We start from the raw sequence: 19846 nt of genomic DNA on the forward strand, positions 1-19846 counted from the left end.
TTCCAGCTAACAGTGTTGAACACGTGATTCAAGCTGAAGTATCTAATAAAATGTTCCCGTATATTTCTAGGGTATATAGTTATATGTAATTGAAAAAAGGCTCTTAAATGTATTTGATTGTATATTATGATGATAAACATCGGTTTTAGAATAAGATGTTCGTACCTCAGAAGTTGTTTAATCTGTAATATCTGCTGATGGACATATAATGTCATGTCCACTGATCATGAACGGCCCCTTTAAAACTCTTTTCCCAGAACGGCTGTTTCGCTCTTGGCAAGGGATGTTGTCTAATGAAAACATGGTTGCGCTTATCAAGTATCCTCATATTCATCTTTTTTTATTCCATTGCTCAGATTTCAACATCTTGTCACGCGAATAGTTTTATTCAAATATGAAATCAACAGCGACAACGTTAATGAGGAAGCATGATGTAACTATCTATAAATTGAAAAAAATCCCCGTAGTTAAATATAAATCATCACGTTTATCATACAGCGTGTCATGGTGTTACTGGTGATTTCTTTGTTGGAAAGTATTCAGGTAAGCAGCTGATGTAGAGAGTCTGTCGTTTCGCTGATTTCCAGTTCTGTAGAGTAACTGCGATGGACATTGCCATAACATTTCTTGCTACGCAAACATGTAATATCATATATATGTGTAATTTAAAGACTTTACAAGATCTTCAAGAACTGTTTCGAAAAGCCCCTTTCGTGTGAAAACGAAAATAAGTCAGCCATGAAAGATATGCAGTTCTCTTGCTAATTACATTGTTTAGAGTTTTTCCCACCAAACTCAACGAAGAATTTCAATAACTTCATGGATTTAGACGCGCCTTTTATATTGGAAAAATGAATGGTAGTGTACAGGCTTGAAAATAAATGTTCTCTCAGGAAAAAATATTTTATGAGATGATGTTCGATATTGGGAAGCAGCGCTATAGGATGATTCGTTGAAACCTATGATATTCCACTTTAAAAATGTTTCTTCCAGCATTCAGTATTGACCTTTCAGTTCCTTAAATAGTTCTAGTTTCTGTGGCCTAAACCCATGGTGAACAGAATAATACCATTATAAACGATTGTACAGTTTGCTAAAACATGAATATTCTAGAATATTTTGGTGATGCATTTTGCCGAAATTGCTGAAACTCAAAAGAGAGAAAACAGATGATAGTCAGGTAATATGTTAAAGAAGAGGGATGCATTTAGCGCATTATTCAATCTCAAGGTAATGCTCTGATATTGAATAAAATAGGCGTGTATATAGAGAACCAGTGACGATATTCATAAGACTTTACACGTGACATGTTTATAGCATATTACTTACAATGGCTCGGAATGGTTAGGATTTCTAACTTTATCAATTTTCTAACAAAATATTTGTTTTCGGATGTAGTAAATCACTCTAATCTCAGCGATAAGTGCAAAGCTGACGCTGGAAAGTCGCCATCGCACTATAACTGACTTAGACTGTAAATATAACCATCGACGCTACCATGCTTACAAGTTATACAAGTTAGGATGGAACGAGACATTACAATGATTTCATCTAGACTGATATCGTCGTGATAAAGAGAACGATGTCCTTTCCAAAAGTGCCATTGGTATTTCTGTTTCTCGGCTCGACTGGACTCGTTTCCATATTCGATAAAAGCATCATTTGTTCCTGTTTTCTCTCGTCTTGCCGTTGGTATTTCTGTTTCTCCGTTCGAAATTTTCCGCTAATTAATCAAAAAAACTACTTTTGTTCGTGTTTTCCCTTGTATTTGAGCTTGATTTGCTTCTTATTTTAGTTTGTTTTGATATGTTATATTTAGCTAACCAGGTCCGAAGGACCCAGTAAGCTCATGTCATGGCTCGGCGTCCGTCGTCCGTGCGTTGTACATCATCTGGCGTCCCTCAACTTTTTACTACAAATACTGCTTTGTATTAATTTCACTATTTTTATTCTAGTCATTAACGACTGACCAGCATCGTTAGGGGGGGGACCAAGCTTGTATAACAATTGGTTTTCACCCCAGTGACCTCAGGGGCGGAGCCGAAAAGGGGAAATTTAACAAGCTGTTAAAATTCCTTCGTCAGTTGGTGTGTGCTTCGTTATTTGGAATAATATTTGGAATATTTAGTGTTGACTAAGCGATTTTAGCCAAGCAAAGCCAGATGAACGACACAGTCCCTGTGGGGCTCTTATTTAAACCCTTTAATTAAGATCATTTGAACTTATTTTGTATCTGAATAGCAGTAAAAGGAAGTCAAATCATTCATCAAGGATAATTACCTAACTTACAATGAAATATCCACTAGCCATATTTTTTATCTTTGATGAGTTATGCAAAGCCTCCTTCACACGACTGAATTAAACATCCGTGATCCCAAGTATGCCAAACACTAAGTGTGTCGAGGTTATCTGTGTTGAACGTCATTGCATTTGGAACCAATTATTATAACCAATTAAAACAGGGCAGACAGGATAAACTAATATGGCGATTGCAGAAAATTATTTCTCAATGAATGTAAACGCCCTTCAATGAATATAACTGACCGATAAATGATAGTGGCATTTTAAGTGTCAGCATTACTTATAGCGATATACGGTGAGAATGTTCCTCATAGATTACATGTAGGTAACGTTACATTCCTGTACGTTAGCTAGTGACCTGAGTTCTTATACAATCCTTAAATATACTTTCATTTACACTAGGTGAAATATTAACAAAGGAAAAGTTTGCAATCTCACTATATGACGCATATGATACAAGGGATGCTATTCCATCGGGGTGTACATGTACTTCATTTTGGTAGCAATTTCATGCAACAAAAATAAAAACAATACAGTACGTGTGTAGTAGGTTATGTGTGTCAGTCAGGGTTTATGTCCATGCCGATTTGTGGATTAACCCTTATATTTATTTGAACGAACGGCAACCAGATTTGTCGGAAGCCTTTCAAGTAATGGAAGCCAAGGTCGATAAAGGAGGCAAAGTCTTAAAAATCTGAGCAAACGACCAGTTTTATCACTCATTCTTTTGTACAGCCTCATTATGGTAATGTGACATTATGCAACCAAGCAAATTAACTTACGACTGGAAAGAAACTTCCATTGTTGCTACGTTTTACCTTAGATCAAAGTCATAGGTTAAAACTTGCTGACAAGAACCGCTCTCAAGATACGACAGTAGTTTTGGCTGGCTTGTCCTTTGTTTAACGTCGACTTTTATCATTACTCTGATACTATTTTCTGGTTGACTATTGAAATAGGTCATATGCATTTTTTGTTTAACTTGATTAACTCTGATACTCTTGGTTAAACCATGTGCATTTCAGATGAGCATGTTGAAGTCTTAGGAATTTGGATAGGTCATATTTACTTTTGCTGAGCCTAATATAAGAGTCATCGATGTAATTCTAACCTGTTTAATCTTACATCAAATCTTAAACAATTATGTAAATCAACTTTGCACACATTTAGTTGTTAGCATGGATTGAAATACTCAAATAACCTTGGTATGGAAGAAGAATGCAGTACCCATCGAATTAACACTTAGATGAATCGGCCACACTATATTTTTGTCATGCCTGATCGTGATGCGCAAACTTGACCACCAACAAAGATTTCATGGGATAAAAGGAAAATGTATGGTATGGCTCTCATATTGAAATAAGAAATATTGCAACATAATGAGGTTAATTAGATGCTAGTTTTAATGATTAGATATTTTCTCCGTGAAGTTACTCTTCAAATGATAAATTTGTCAGACGCCCTGCTGGTTTTATTGTGGTAATATTGCTTTCTTAACTAGTGTTATCTCAGGTATTTCATGAATGACCAAACGTGACTCCTTTTCACGGCGTAATGTTATATACATTTTAAATAGGCCACCTCCGTGATACTTTTTATCGTAGGACATTAACGTGTACTAGATGCATTATTAAAGTGGTCATCTAGATATCAGTTCTGTGATTGTCTGTTGACAGTAGAAGAATATTACACATTTTGCCGTTGCTTGAGATCTCTGATATCTGGGTTTGATATATCAATTTTGAGTCGTTACGTAACTATAAGTGCCAGTTCAAAAGAATTGTATGTTAGAATATTATAACTGATTTGAATTCATATTGTATTCGTATTGTAAAATACATATCTAGCAATATTTAAAATAGCGACGGGGACCTATTTGTTTCTAAATATTTGATTCTATATATAACACATATATAGCTGTTTGAGTGTCCTATTTATAGATACGTGAGCGTACTTTATGGTATTTACACAATTGATTTGTGAAAGCTTTGGATATGGTAGTGTTATTTCTCGTACTTGATAAGATTATAGTTGCATGCTAGAATTATTCCGAAAATGAACACATTAATTTTCACAGGCACAACCAATATGGCAAATTCCGTGTTGAATGGGTTAATATTTACCTGTGTGACAATTGTCATTAATATCAATTAATGTTGCGCGTGGCTTCTTCGTATCTCTTCATACATCTCAAATCGACTAGTCATCTCTTGAAATCTGTTTTGTATATTTCACGTTAACCTTAACTTTGTTTAAGCATGTAGCGCACATTGAGTAAATGAACGACCTTTGTAAAGTGACACTTTGAACATGTTCGTTTAAATTGAATTTTTATCTGGCAGGTTTGCCATTTGAATATGTCAGCCAAGGTCTGAGGTTGAGAAAGATTTATCTAAATTTTTTGTTTCTTGAAGTAATTACATCGTCAAACCGTTTTAAAAACAAATTAAGAACTGTCACATTTGATTTAAAGTGAATGAACATAAGTTAGTTCTGGCAGACGTGGTGGAGGTGGACAGTTATCGACTAAAAGAGATAGCAACACCTGATAGCCAATTGTACGTCAGTACTATTTCAATGCAATCAACATTTTAACACCGGTTAAGGACCAATTTCCAAATATATCGATGCAAGCCATTCCGGAGGTTTTGACTTCAGAGAAGTAGTGGGAGTGATAGAGAAATTATTCATACACCACCTTGACACGCAAAAAATAGACCAGTCAGGAGAGCAGTAATCTTTGTATACGTTATACATCCTGAAAGTAAAACAAATGACACGAGAAAATAATAAAATATTGATGGAACGCTTAAGCTTCTTTGTCTGTGCTATAGATTTACCGACGAAAGTCAATAGGGACCATGGAATCTTTTACTTGTCTTCGTAAACAATTTCCGCAATAGGCAATTTGTTGTTATATTTTAAGTACCGCTGATTTAATAACTAGTATGATACGAACAATGTGGCTAAAATGTCATGTCATTGCATCTGTCAGTTCTCGTATTGTATTTGGTGTTCATTTTTAGTATCTCATTACGCCGGTTTTAATCATTTTTAACACGTTACAGCATGCGTTGATTATGGATTTGTAAATGGTAAAACCCAAATGATAAATTTGATTATGTGCACGATAACAAGCACATATCTGACGCAACAAGAAGGACACACTTCTAATGAACGGCCTGTTGAGACTACTTTGGTGTTATAATCAGTTCAATTTACCAAAAGGTCAATAGGATGCAATAACAAGATGTATCGGTTTGTGTTAATTGGAGATGTTGACCTTTTAAGTGTTTAAGTTTTTAGGACGAAAAGAGCTGTGTATAACTTAAAACAAACTGGTGTGTCTGTCTTCTTGTAACCCCTTAACCGTCTCAGTTTTTGGGACTAGGTCAGTGGGTTAAGTAAGGGCTGTATGACCAGGAGTCATTGACGTCGGATATTTTCGTGTCGTCTCCTTCACAATTGGATATTTAGTCAGCATTTTATGAAACTTGAGAGTTAGAGCACAGCCAAGAAATGAATCATTCTGCATCCTACAGCTTTTTCGTCCTTCTAGGACTCGTCAGTGATGAAATATCAAAATATAGATGGGGAGGTGCACTAGCTGCGTAATTGAACCGCTTTCGTAATTCCAAATATCTGATAATTTAAGTACGAGTGTATATTCTGAACCGTGTAATTATTTGAATAATTTAAAACGTGTCATGTAGGTTACGGAATTTGAATGAAATATGATATTGACTTTTACATAATGCACAATTATGGATATTTACACTTGCGTTGTATAATGTCCAGATGAGTTTCCCAACCTCACTCGTCGTGTTTACATTTATTAACGCTTTACAATTAAGCAAGATAATTCGGTCATGACATTACTTATACCTTTTGTTAACGTGCGATGTTTTCTGAAAACCTGGCTTAAATGTTAGAGGACAATTAAAACATTAAGAGGAAATGATACATACAAAAATGTAAATAAAAACACCAATTTTAATTGTTAGCTCTTGTAACGGTTATGATGCTTTTCCTGTAAACGGTAACATTTCCTTTAGAAACAATTTTAGTTTTATCACGCTTGTGGGAATGCAAATCAAACCGTATTCCGGGTTCTTCCTTTATCAGTAGTTAAGTTCCGTATGAATTGTCGAAAAATCGTCTAATAAAATTTCACAATGAACACATCAGTGTTAACATTTAAAAGGTTTTCTTATTATCCTTTTAGTTGACTTTTCGTGTCGTGATTGGTCTGGTTTGCGAGTTTCGAAAAGTAATTACAGTTGTAGCTATTTCATTGTTCCGTTAGCAGCGGAAGATTATCATATTCATCAACACAGATTAACTTGTTGACAGCAACCAAGACCACATACATCGAATGCAAACTTGCTTTGGCAATGCAGTGATGATGCTAAGTTGAGTTACTTCATGAAATAGCTGAGTTCAAATATCTCAGAGGCTTCGCCTTCACAACGTTCGTCATTAATCTCAAAAGACTGATGGAGTTCGTTGGTGTTCCTAATTGAATGGCCAAACGATTGCCAGGGTTATGGTTCTTGGGTTGAAGTGCTATCGTGCGGGTGGTATAAATATGTACATCCTCTCACTACCAGATGGGCGCTAATTATGATTCAAACTTTGTCAGGATACTTTCAAAAAATAATGTTTACGTCCTACTGCATAGTCCCGAGGTTAATAAAAGATAATCCAACCCACACACATGAACAAGTTCTCTGGACCCTCGATATCATATATACGATCTGATCAGTCTTCCTGATGAAGGGCTGTCCACGTTTTATCCCTTGACTGGTTTTGACAACATAACTTCATGGCATCATATGCATTGTGACTTCACTAAAGAAAGAATTGTGTAGTGAAAATATCGCAGCCTTGGATCTTATAAAGGTCTTATTAACTAAGCACTGTTTTCACAAATGCTTGCACACGTATCTATGTAATGTGATACAAAAATGCATTTGTTTACATATATGATATGTCCATACCCTGCTTCAATTTACTGTTGTCAATATCGTATGTATAAATGAAGTATTTTTGTGCCATGATTTGTTTATTGAATAAACGTTACGTTATAACGCCTGACGTGTCATACTGTATTTTCGGTATCAAACATCTTTGAAATCCAAATCCATCCTACAAATTTCTTATTGGAAAGTTCTTCAAATTCTTAATGTTTGCAATTTTGAACTGTTGTACTAGGATAGTGCTTGCCAACACCATTAAATGATAACATTAATTTGTTGAGTTCACTTCTTAAGAAAAACATTACTTTTATCTAGGAATGTAATGACACATTTTATTAAATCTTTTCCTGTTTGTCCTGGTTTCTCCAACTTCGAAGTTGATATACCATTAATTTTGTATTAAAACAAAGTTTGAAAAGAAAGATTTGCGTAAATAAAGGGACGAGTCCACACGTTAACACTTCATTGAAGTTTTATATAGCAATATCTACGATTTACGTGTTCATTCAACTATATGTATATACATATATAAATTCTGCTAGGGATCTAATGGTGGCGTACTGACGTCGTATTTTGCGTTATGAGGTATTCTCGTCTGTAGCATTTGCTCGATATATTTGTAGATCAATCTCTATAAAAAAAGTGTTGCAACAACATGTATGGTAACAACGCATGCATGGTTTCTCTGTCTCGAGAGTATTGATGGATTTATTCATGTTTTTGTACAAATAGACGGTGAAAATAGTCCTCATCAATAGGTGAGAAAATGGGCTTTGATCTTAAAAGAAATAGCTACAAATCTTTTCGACCGTCAGATGCGTCTTTAACGAAGAAGTAAATTGGTCCCGACTATGCCTTACAAGATGTGCTTCTACTGTATAACAGCTATGGCTGACCTCCTCGATCTTTTGCCTGCTATCTGTCGTTTCAGATCAAAGGCTCTACCAAGGAGTAATTGGTCTCTTCAATGAGCACGAACGCTGGTCGGTGGTAATTGCGCCTTGCTTTTAGGCAATGTGGCGCAACTGTAGTGGGACCTACGTCGGGTGTTTTTGTTATAAATATGTTCCGTTCGGGAAGTGGATTGACGTATATATGTGTATTACCATGATATAGGAGGGAAATGAAAGAAACTGTAATGTTAACAGCTTATTTCTAATAAGCGCTTAAGTACATGGATTTCGTTTATTCCTGATTAATGACTTTCACAATGCCAAAACAAATAATTGATGATAACAATATGTCATACTTTTATTTTTCCAGCTATATCTGAATGAGACATAAAAGGAATGATTAAGGTCATGTACAAATTGAATGAAGTATTACGTTGTCCTCATGGTTTTATTGTTTATCGTATGTTTCTATTAGATTAAACCGAATCTATTCTTCGGGTAAAGTAGATTTATGTCGAGAATTAAAACCTGGTCATTGTAATTTACTATTATTATTATTATTTTCTTGTCGTCATTTTGATCGTAATCAGCTATAGAAGAGGCTCTTCCCATTGTGCGGCTTTACCAATACAATGGGTCATTGATTTCTATTAATATCTTTATTTTTAATGTATCTCTTTCACTGGTTTTCTTCCGATCACGAAAATAGCGAAAATCAGGTTCCTCGAAAAATTATCCTTAATTAATCGTTATATTTATACCTCTTCAATTGTAGAAAGCCAACAACTTTTGCTACTGTGGATGATGACAAAGGGAGGCACTTGTTTTTTGGACTCCCAGGAAATCCTGTTTCTGCTATTGTGACATGTAACTTGTATGTGATACCAGCCCTCAACAAAATGCTTGGTAATACCAACCCAGGGAGGACGGTGATAAAGGCAAAGGTGGGAGAATATTCATCCTGAGGTCATTTTGTCGACTTCCTTTATTTCTTTGTCAACAAACATAATTTGATATGTCTTAATCAAATGCTTTGCAGTGAGAGCAAATCTTGAGAATAGAAATATTTAGAATATATATGTTGCTGTTTCGTCTATAGAATTTACAACAAAACGGATAAGAAAAGTAATACATTAAATATATATATATATGTATTGAAACCATCAGAAAGTCATAAATACAGTTACCAAATAACCTGTATGCTTCCCATCTGATACCAGCGAGGCATGCGTGTCGCACCGACACAATTTTGTTTTCTTTTAATGAAATGTCTGGCCGCTGGTTTTGCTGTGCATGCGAAAGGTTAGCGACAAACTTGTAAATTATGCGACACAAAGATATAAGCTATTTTCCCGCTAATTTACTCATGACTGATCATATACCCATAACAATGCGATGGAAATGTATCTTATATCATACCTAACGATAGCAGGTCATATTCTTTATAGGTGTGTTTGTCATAATTGCTATGTCTTACCAAATATTTAACGTTAACGTAGATACAGTCAATAAAGTCGCCTTTGACTTTTTATACAGGACAAACTTTTAAAAAAAAGCTTCACCTTTTTTCTTTTATTTCTAATGTCGTTTTATTGAAATGCACTGGGTATCATTGAATGCGATGTATTCCCTCAAAATGTGTGACTGACATCAGAAATTTAACATTATACATTGTAATACTATATTTACCGAAACAGATGATAGTCAATTGATACAAGTATTGAAGAATTGTGTTGCTGCACCTTTTAACTAAACTCTTCCCATTCGTCCCTTAATTACATGATTTCATCAGAAGTCTTTCTAACCCAGTTTTTTAAATTCCATTGTTGCTACGATATATGAATGTATTGGTACCTACAACATGTTTTTTGTCAACTTACAAACCAGACTAACCATATAACGCCAATATCTTATCCATATATGATTCAGAGATGCATTTGTACCGAAAGTGCAAGCTTTTATGTAAGTTATCAAGAATGTCTCTAGTCAAAAGTTTCAAATGACAGAAAAATAATGATAATGAAATGTAAACGGTCGATAATCTTGTATTCACTAATGATCTAAATGATTGACGGCAAGCATACACAAAACATTGCCAGTGTAAGTAAATTACAAAATTGGCCCCCTGTTAAGTAATTACCTCTTAGATAATGCTATGATAGTGCCTGGTAAAAGGGTCGATATATGTGTTTTTTCTTTCTATCGTAGTAGAGTTTTGATGTTTTTTCGTGTCTATTTCACAAGAGAATCAGCCAATTTTGCTGTTTTATTAAATTTAGTTTGATTGTTAACACAAAACATCTAAGAAAGTGAAGTACTTTAATTTTCGAAATGATTAATGACTTGTCGAAACGAGGATAGGGGTGTTTTCCTCGCCTCGTTTCCTCGTCTCAAAGGCTTACATCAGCATCTTCCTAATGGGGTAAGTGGTCATGGAGTGACCTTCAAGTGAGTTACCCTCCGCGTGAGATTATTTCTTTTAAATAGACAGTAGATCATATAAAATTACGTCCATATGTTTTGCCATCATTGTGCTTTTCACGAAAAAATAATCTTTGTCGTTTAATAAGCAAAAGTTCTTGTTCCAATTTTCGTATTTCATGTCTTTGTCTGAGATCAGAAATCTCAAATACTACCGAGTCCTAATTGTCTGCAGGTGGGGGAGTGTTATAGTGATGGTTTGGCATGGGTAACAATACTGAGTTTACTGCAGAGAACATCTATGGCGAAAAAAATACTTGACCTTTTGGCAGGTTTCGATTAGTGGGAAGATTTGTCAAACATTTTAGAGCCCCGTTAAAGAGTGCAGCTTCATTACGAGGCGTCTTTGTAGTGTACAAACAGTGGGATGTGTTAAACTCCACATCATTCTTCATTTTTGAAAGTAACAAAATTTGGCTACACATGTCAATTTTTCAACTTTGGAGATCGTTTCGCGTAAGTGCGATCTTTCAACTTAGCCAGAGAACATATAACAGTGATCATAGGCTACATGTGTGCAATGACCTTGTACTGAATCCAAGTACAACATTAGTTTTGGTACTTATCCTAAAAGAATTATTGGAGAAAACCAGACGTATATCAAAACTAAACACCTTACATGTGCTTGTGAAATATCACTGATATTTTATCATGAAAATCGCACTGAATTCTTTATATGCAGTGCATTCGGATATACAAAAATGAAACAAAAATGTAAAAAAGAGCACTACATGGACCCCTTGAGACGGAGAGAAGAAATTTATGCTAAAAATGTCAGTACACTTGAGATGTTTTGAAATTATTTCCTATGCGAGTTATGCAAACAATGTTTTATAAATTAAAAAGGCATGTCTGCCACACCACAAGTTATTCGATACCGCACATAGCATTAGTAATCTCTCTATTTCAGACACGCTTAACAATCCTTGTGTCTAACTTAACAAAAACAGATGTCATATTTTTAACTCAATTTGGGGAAAATATTTTGATAACATAATAATCCTGCCTGAAAACAATGAAAAAAATTTAACAAATATGCGCACGGGTGCATGCGTGCAAATGATAGAAGTGTTTCATATAACATCTGTATATGTCAATAGTACCATTATTTTATCGACAGTTTAGTTTAAGGATTACGTCACAAGTTCTTAGAATGTAAAAAGTTGAATTTATATTTTATCATATTTGATGAGTTGGTTAAAAACTCCATATTCACTTTGTTTCATGAAACCTTGCAGGTGATATTGTAGGGACACACCTTTCCAAATAGACTGATTTTGTTCCAGGTATTTTATCCATACTGACTTCTGTCTCCTTGGCATCTTTCATCTCGTTAACTAAGAGTTGGGATTTTATCCATATTTATTATCATTGACATCATTACTTGTATTTTTCTTAGGTATTCTTTGTTTGTTTGTTTGTTTTTGTCAATAGTCAGTTCTCCTTGTGCGGAATAAATCAATCTCCTTCATATAATTTAATTATGCGTCTTTCGCATAAGAAATACTAGAAGGCATCGGTTGTTATTCTTTTTCCATGAAAAAGCATTGAACCTCTGTCGCTTTTATTTGCACTGAAATATGTTGTGGTCAGCTCTATTTACCGAAAAATATCAAAATATCTTTTCAGGATAGTGACGACGTCAAATGTCATGTGGTGTTGATATTTCAAAGAGATAGCATTATTAAGTGAACTTGTGATATTATGATATGAGTCCACCTGTAGATTTGACAGAAAGTAGAAAGCTTTATACAAGGGAATGCTGCCTTGGTCAGGTTTTCATTAGGGTTTTTCTTTTTCATATGAACACATTCATTCATATGTAATATGAAGTTTTTGCGGACGCCTAATACCTCCTTTGTGGTCAAAATCAATTGATAATTTTCTATTTCATCAAAATACTTACAAGGTTCGTGAAGAATCTTGTTTATTGAAAGAACATAATGATATAAAGAAACATATATATATATATTCGAATACACGTCCAAAAACATACGTTCAGAATATTACAGAAGTAAGTACATTTTAAAAGGTTATGACGAAGATCAAATGATGAAAGAAGATGACGAATTGTAAATTAATATGAACTATCTTTTCATTGTTTTAGGTAGAAAAAGATATTCACCTGGATCCTCGCCCAGAGTATCATCGTGTTTTGCTAAAATGGAACCCCAACGAAGACCTGCCTTATGCATATAGCACGGGAAACCAGATGAGCAGCAGGTTATTGAGCATGTCCACGGCCAATGGTTTACTTATGCTTCCGCCGCGTACAGAAGAAAGGACGGTTGTTTTGAAGGGCGAAACAGTGGACGCCATGATCATTGGACGACTTTGATACCTTACCTCAGCGGTTTCTTAGCCTCTTTACGAAAACGAAAAAAGTGCTTAGCACTAGTATATCAAGATTCTGGTACGATTTATGCAAATAAATATTAGTCAGGGAGAGGGATTAAAATCAAGTGCAGGTACAAGTATTGAATTGATTCACTGCATGTGACTATCTATGATTGCATGATGCGATATTGTATGTTAGCAAATTTCAATTAATTGTAAAGAGTTCCTTAACGTAAAGATGTGAAATTGTTTTTTTCAGAATGAATTTATTTTCAAATGAATCAATTGGCCATTTAAGCAGATACAGTAATACTATAGCTATTTGTAGATTAAATAATCAGATTGAATTTAATTGAATTGTCAGGTATTTATGTATATTTTCATACAGCAAAATTTATTTGATAGCAATGTATCTTAAGTAAATTTGAAAATTATCAATGAATCGCTTGTTGCGTATGATTTACAAAATGACACGAACCAATGTTTGCTTAATACTTGGTGTTATCTTTGTAAAATGTTCATCAGTATTCTATTCATTATTCAAACAAATATGTAGTTAAGTAATAACAGAATGTTCAAAGTATTATACGACATCAAAAACGTGAGGGAGATATCTTACATTTGAAAGCATTTAGAAAAGATCAATCTATCTCCGCTCCCGTGGATACACGCTACAAACAGCCATAGAACCTATAATTAGAACCCACAAGTGTTGGGATGGTATTCATGTCACAGCCGATAAACCGCTCGCAATCGGTTAGATTAATCTGTTCAATTTTCTGATTCCGTCACAAGAATAATTTCTTTTACAAAGTGACGTATAATATGAATGGGAACACTGAAATCCTAACAAGATCATGCCAGACGGTATCTAAATGGTTTTGGCAATGTCGATTGATTTGTTTTCCATTCAATTTCGTCGTTAATATACGTACGATATGCATGGCTTGAACATTGTATGCCTGTCTTGAAGGTTGCTCGTACAGTTTGTGTGTGATGGAGAAATATTCTAACGTACATATACAATCGCAGAGAGTCTGGCATGTTCTATCTCCTTTTACATGTAAACAATTGCATAACGTTTACTTCATGGACTAGAGTTACCTGCTGAATTCTCAAGTAACTTCCGGTTTGTTTTTAGAATGTGTTTGAATATATTTTCAAACAATATGCAACGGAATGTCAAAAACGTTTACACAACTGTGTTATATCAGAAAGGTTAACGACAGAGGTCAAGGTTAGTTGGATTTACTGCATTACATCCTATCCTCGTCGTAGTCAACCAGGTCTTCGCTGAATACATGGCTTTGATATGAAAGGTCGCTTTACCCTGCTAAGGCTTACTACACTGCTTTACATTAGTACAATACACCTGTAATGTAGCGGCATGCACGAACGAAGTGAAGACAGTTTAAGTGATAATCTAAAATTATATACCCTGCTCTAAACCATCTTAGCAGTATTTCGATAATAAGAAATATTATTTCATATCCAGTTCATAATTTGAGATTATACCTCATTAATAGTGGCTGGACCAAATGGAAAGATGTGGTGTTATGTTCAGGATAGACATGTATTAGAATTGTGTATGACATACATTAAGATTCACGTCTGTCGCTAAGAATTTGGAAGTAAAATTATCACCATAGGAATCCCTTACATCTTACGATTTTGGAAGATTTAAAATTCATAGACAAGTTTCATATCACAAGAAATATTAACTGGCGACAGACGTAAACATGAATGATGGTTTTATTGCTCCGATGAATGCGAACGTTTTCAAAGATAAGTTGAATAAGTCATAAAATGCAATATTTATATATTACATGAATTATCGGCCGTGTTATATTTATATAAGTTCTTTGATGATTTAAAGAACATACAATCTTAATTATGTTGCAGGCATAGGTTGTTGACGGAATATTACCTAACAATTATGTCCAAAATCTGTAACATTTTCAGTGGGTTGTTAGGAATCTCTCGAGGAACATAAGAATCTCCCATGAAATCTTTTTATAAAACAATATCAGCGTAAAAGTTTTTATTAGTCACTCGCTAACACATTTTGATTTACTATAAAAAGATCGATAGATTTCAACTTTATCGGGAACAATTTTCGTCAACAAAGACATGTGTCAAATCTGTGGTACATCCCGTCCTTCTTCGTCCCGGAAAGGTCTGAAATTGTTATAGTGAAAAAGGCTTACATTTGTATATGGAAAAAAAGTGATTTCGGAACATTGCCTTGTAATTGGAAATACCTGTATAATGGAAGCTCTCACAACATAATATATTTAAGTGTGACTTCTGGATGACAGCAGTGTCTTCTAAATCAGAAAAATGACCAGTTTGAATCTAAATCTTCTCCATGTTGTGTTAAAAGTTCTTTTTTTATGATATGATGTAACATTTTTGCCGATTACTTTTTGTAGTGTGGTACAGCTAAATATGTCAGCATATAGCAGCTCTGACGAGTAGGCCAATGCTGTGCATGGCAATGCCAGGTGGAATATCACTAATAGTTGCAGAGGAGGATTGAAAAAAATATTCAAACAAATGTTTATTGCATTTCCTTTGCAACGAAATTGGACAAAAATTATACAACTTATACAAAGCCCTGTCCCTTTTAAAAGAATTCAGATGGTTTTGAACACTATAAGATCCTATAATTGAGGGGTGGTAATGATCAATCTATCAGTCTTTGCTAGCTCATTTGACTGTTCCAAAAAGATCACTTCAGGGCATATTTGGGTCTACATATAATGATCAAACTTCTTCACACATGAGTGTCCGGCGGATGATACTTTAACCACGTACTAAAATGAGATGATAACTGCGCATGACAAGTACGCTTCATTTTTAAGGATCGCCAGAAGAAGGAAATAATTTTGTTTAGATATAGACTGAACATGTTTCGTTAGGGAGGGATGAAGCAGTTGGTCCAGGAATTTTGTGAAGAACTGGTCAAACAGAGACAGTACTCCTGGCGATACCATCAAATACCGATATACGTATTTTTGTGATGTTGTCATTGGTTCTTTGCCGGTAGCGCATCAGGCTTTGCAAGTTCGATTTATTCTCAGAGTGGTTTGTGTTCCTCGGGAAGGTAATACGCGGACATTTGATATTTCCTCGCTTCGAACTATCAATTTCACAGACCTGAAATGTCTAGGGCCAAAAAATAAACGAAAAAACCACGTGCCTGTCACGACCGAGCAGAGAAAACGTCGGTTTTGGATATAACTCGAAAGACAGCTATTGATGGGATAATTTATACAATTTTAGAACGAATGCCTCTATACCCTGGCTCGGATGATTCTATTATACTGACGCTCCACGGAAACTTCCATATGTTATGTTATGTTCTGACACACTTGTTCATATATTTGGATAAATAAATATATACTCTGTGGATCTGTTTAGTGTTATTTTACATTCGGCTCAGAAGGAAAATGAGAGTCAACTGACAATTAAGTTCCGAGATTCCATCAGGTCAATAAGTGGACATAATATATATCAAAACCTAGTTGTGAGATATGTATGTACAGTGAGACACAACGGTGTCGTGAACAGATAATCGTACAAATCCTGTAGTAAAATCTAGTAGAGGCATCACAAATTTGTAGTTTTATTCTAAAGGAATACAATTACATTATGATTTTCTAGCAAAAAAACAGACGAAGTGAAATACAGCCTACAACACGAATGTGTTGCTAAATATCGACTCTCCTAATTAAACCTTGTTGGTGATATTACGCTATGAGGTATCTGGAGAATGGGTCGTCGCTCTAGTGACGTCTTTGCTATAAACAAGTTATTGATATTTACATTAGGGAACGCAGTAGGCTGTAATTAGGAACTGTCCTCCACAAGATCATGTGTGATACAGATACGTCGTCATCAAACCAATGTTTTATTAATGTGGGAAATAAATCGCACGAGTCAATCAAATCTGTCTGTAGGATCGGCTTAGGCACATCCGGTTAATCAATTGGTGACAACTTGTATATTCTGATATGAATGTATATCTCTTTGTCCTTCTGCTGACGTAAAGCAGATGGACGATGACGATTTGGCTACTACATTGACCATTCGGAGTTTGTTTGTTTCATGTCTGAAATAAAATCAGCTTTTTATTCTTATTGTGTCATGATCCAAGGAAATCTCACGGGATTTGTTCTTATTGCTTCAATTCATACCTCATTGGTATTTCAGATTACGTCGAAAGTTTTATCACGGAATATCCAGTGATTATAACTATTTTCGTCTCTTCTGAATCATTGAAGGTATATTATCATCTTTATTTATGTCTTATTATTTTTATTTGTTTGTTCAAAATGTCACAATAAACCAAATCATGATGTAATGAACGATTTTACTCGCAGACCCTGGAATAGGTACTAGGAGAATAAAATAATGTGTCTTTGGGGGGGGGACTTCGTCGACTGTATTCATTACGGCATACCTGCTAATATTGGACACACCTTACTTCATTACACACAAGAAAAATGAAAAAAATCTCAAAAGATACCACAGGGAAAACCCTAAAACTTGCGTTGCAGGTGATAAACTATACAAGTAGTTGGTGGAGAAGAGCCGTTGAATACATGGATTTCAATTTAAAAAAGGTATTTCTGAAGTGTCATGTCAGCAAATGTCTTGTTATCTAAAGACAAGGGCAAATCCCTTTCCATGGACATGCTAAGGGATATCTTATCCCCAAATTCAACGACTATATTGTCATCTCGAAATCTTTCTCGTGATTTCAATCTCAACAAACAAACAAACACAAAAACAAAACAAAAACAAAAAAACGCCCTGGTCGAGTTTTCAATTATTATTTGTACATTCGTTCGCCGTTCTTTGAAAAGAAAACCTCTCATCATAGAGGCTTTCTGAATGGCATAGAGGCGTTCTGAATGGCATATAGTAGATTACGTAATCAGAACACAATTTCTCACATACAACACATCGATGTGTTCTAGTGTTTGTCCAAATTAAGTTTCTGTATCCCGATCCATGTAACCAATTTTTCGATCTTTCTGTGTCTTTCTGTAGCACTTTTACTACCAGATACATATAAAGCACAAGCGTTGGAATGACAAATACATTACCACAAGGAAAAATAATTACAACATATATATATATACAGCCGAGCACAATTTTCTTCTTAGCTTTTTCACTCTGTTTCTGCTACAGCGTACATGTTGTGGTACATGCCCTTCATCAAAGGTATATATGTGTCGGCATTACCTGCTTTCTATGTTTATAGCGACGGATGTTGTTGCCGCTGGACTACAAACTACACAGTGCCCGTTGCCGATGTCAAAAGGTGCTTTCCCATTTTCGGCCTCCGTGACGCTGAACTCATGGTAGTGCCTGGTGATGAAACGATCTCACCAGCATGAATGCCGCAGTTTCAATTGAGCAACCAAAAAGCATTTGTCAAATCACTAGAGATATATTGAGTGATGTTGCAGGCCCAAGTAGAAACCATCTGATCGAGTACTTCATGTAATGTTTGGTAATTTGAAGCACAGAACACTTTTGCCTTGTATACAAACGGCAAATGTAGTAATATGTAGCAACGAGGATGCCAAGACTGTTTCATCAATGAAGAGACATGCAAAAATAGCTCCTCGGCGAAGTGTTTGGTCTTTAGTTTCGGTGTTCATGTTAAATATTTTATGATTTTAACACTTGTATATCAACGAAATTGTTATCTATTTTTATCAATCACATCATTAAACCTATATACCAGTCAGTCCATAATATGAATTCTTAGGGTGTTTACAATGTGTTATTTGAATGGTATTTCATGTTTCACTTTTGGATATTTTGATATTCGAAAATGATCGCCCACGTCCCGTCATCATGTCGAGAAATGGGAGGTTTGTCTCATACCAGCAATCGATATTAGAAATCAGAAAGTATTACCCTCAGTTTTTTTTTTAATATGAATGATATTTTTATGGAAAACTTCTAATTGTGATTTTATTTTAATCGTGACGTCATATTGTATTATCATAAATAAATAATATATTTCATTCAAAATTTCGCCTGTGTCATCGGGGGGGGGGTAATTATTTTGCGTACTTTAGATTTAAGGCAATAACGTGTGTGTTGCATGAAACATATTCTAAAATCGTGGTATTCTATGCTGTTTTCAGAAATGTGCTTTCATTTACTTTATGTATATCTCACAGAGATATATTCCTCGTTCCGAGTCAATGGAATAATGTATCTTAGCGATTTTAAAATATAGATGAAACGAAAATTGTCAATTATCAGGACATTTTATCGAAATTGGAAATCTCGGACAGAACACACCTCTTTACATACCATCGTTATCATATAGGGGATTGACCTTACCCTGGTTCATACCGGAAATTGAGGAAAGAAACGTTATTTATTTAGAATTTGCACATTAATCCCGGAATTCAATAGCTATTTTAGAGAAGGCGTATTATATATCAGAGGATAATCTGTCAGTGAGTTTGTGGTTGTCTGGACACGAACTCTGATGTAATATGTTGGTCCAAGCTTGTGACTGGAATACTACAGAAGCTGACTCATCATAGCGCTGACCAAAGACATGTTTCTGACGCAACATGTAAGCTTAATGTATTTTTGTCTCTCCAATTTTCCGTTTTTATCATTACAGAAATTGTTTAAGTCGTGAAAAGTCATATTTCCACCATTACCTTAACTGGCATCTAAAATTAAGTATAGCTTATATATGTATTTTTCCTATATGTCCTAAAGTCGTTAATATATTTTCTTGTATATAGATTACATGCAAATGGATTTATTTGTATAAAGGTCCCCACTGCTTATTTCGTTGTTATAGAATAA

General features: G+C 34.9%; 1 protein-coding gene across 1 annotated transcript in view; it reads left to right on the top strand.

Moving 5' to 3' along the window:
* The window catches only part of LOC132554072 (gephyrin-like), an 89751-nt gene extending 76361 nt beyond the window's left edge, over positions 1-13390 (top strand). Inside the window, exons 17-18 of the mRNA XM_060218370.1 lie at positions 8949-9117; positions 12762-13390. Coding sequence (XP_060074353.1) covers positions 8949-9117; positions 12762-12992 — 400 coding nt within the window. The 3' untranslated portion in view covers positions 12993-13390. The remainder of the gene's footprint in view (positions 1-8948; positions 9118-12761) is intronic.
* Positions 13391-19846: the final 6456 nt, after the last annotated feature.

The sequence above is a fragment of the Ylistrum balloti genome, unplaced genomic scaffold (assembly GCF_031769215.1).
Source record: "Ylistrum balloti isolate Yb309-2 unplaced genomic scaffold, AGI_CSIRO_Ybal_v1 Utg370376, whole genome shotgun sequence".
Classification (NCBI taxonomy): domain Eukaryota; kingdom Metazoa; phylum Mollusca; class Bivalvia; order Pectinida; family Pectinidae; genus Ylistrum; species Ylistrum balloti.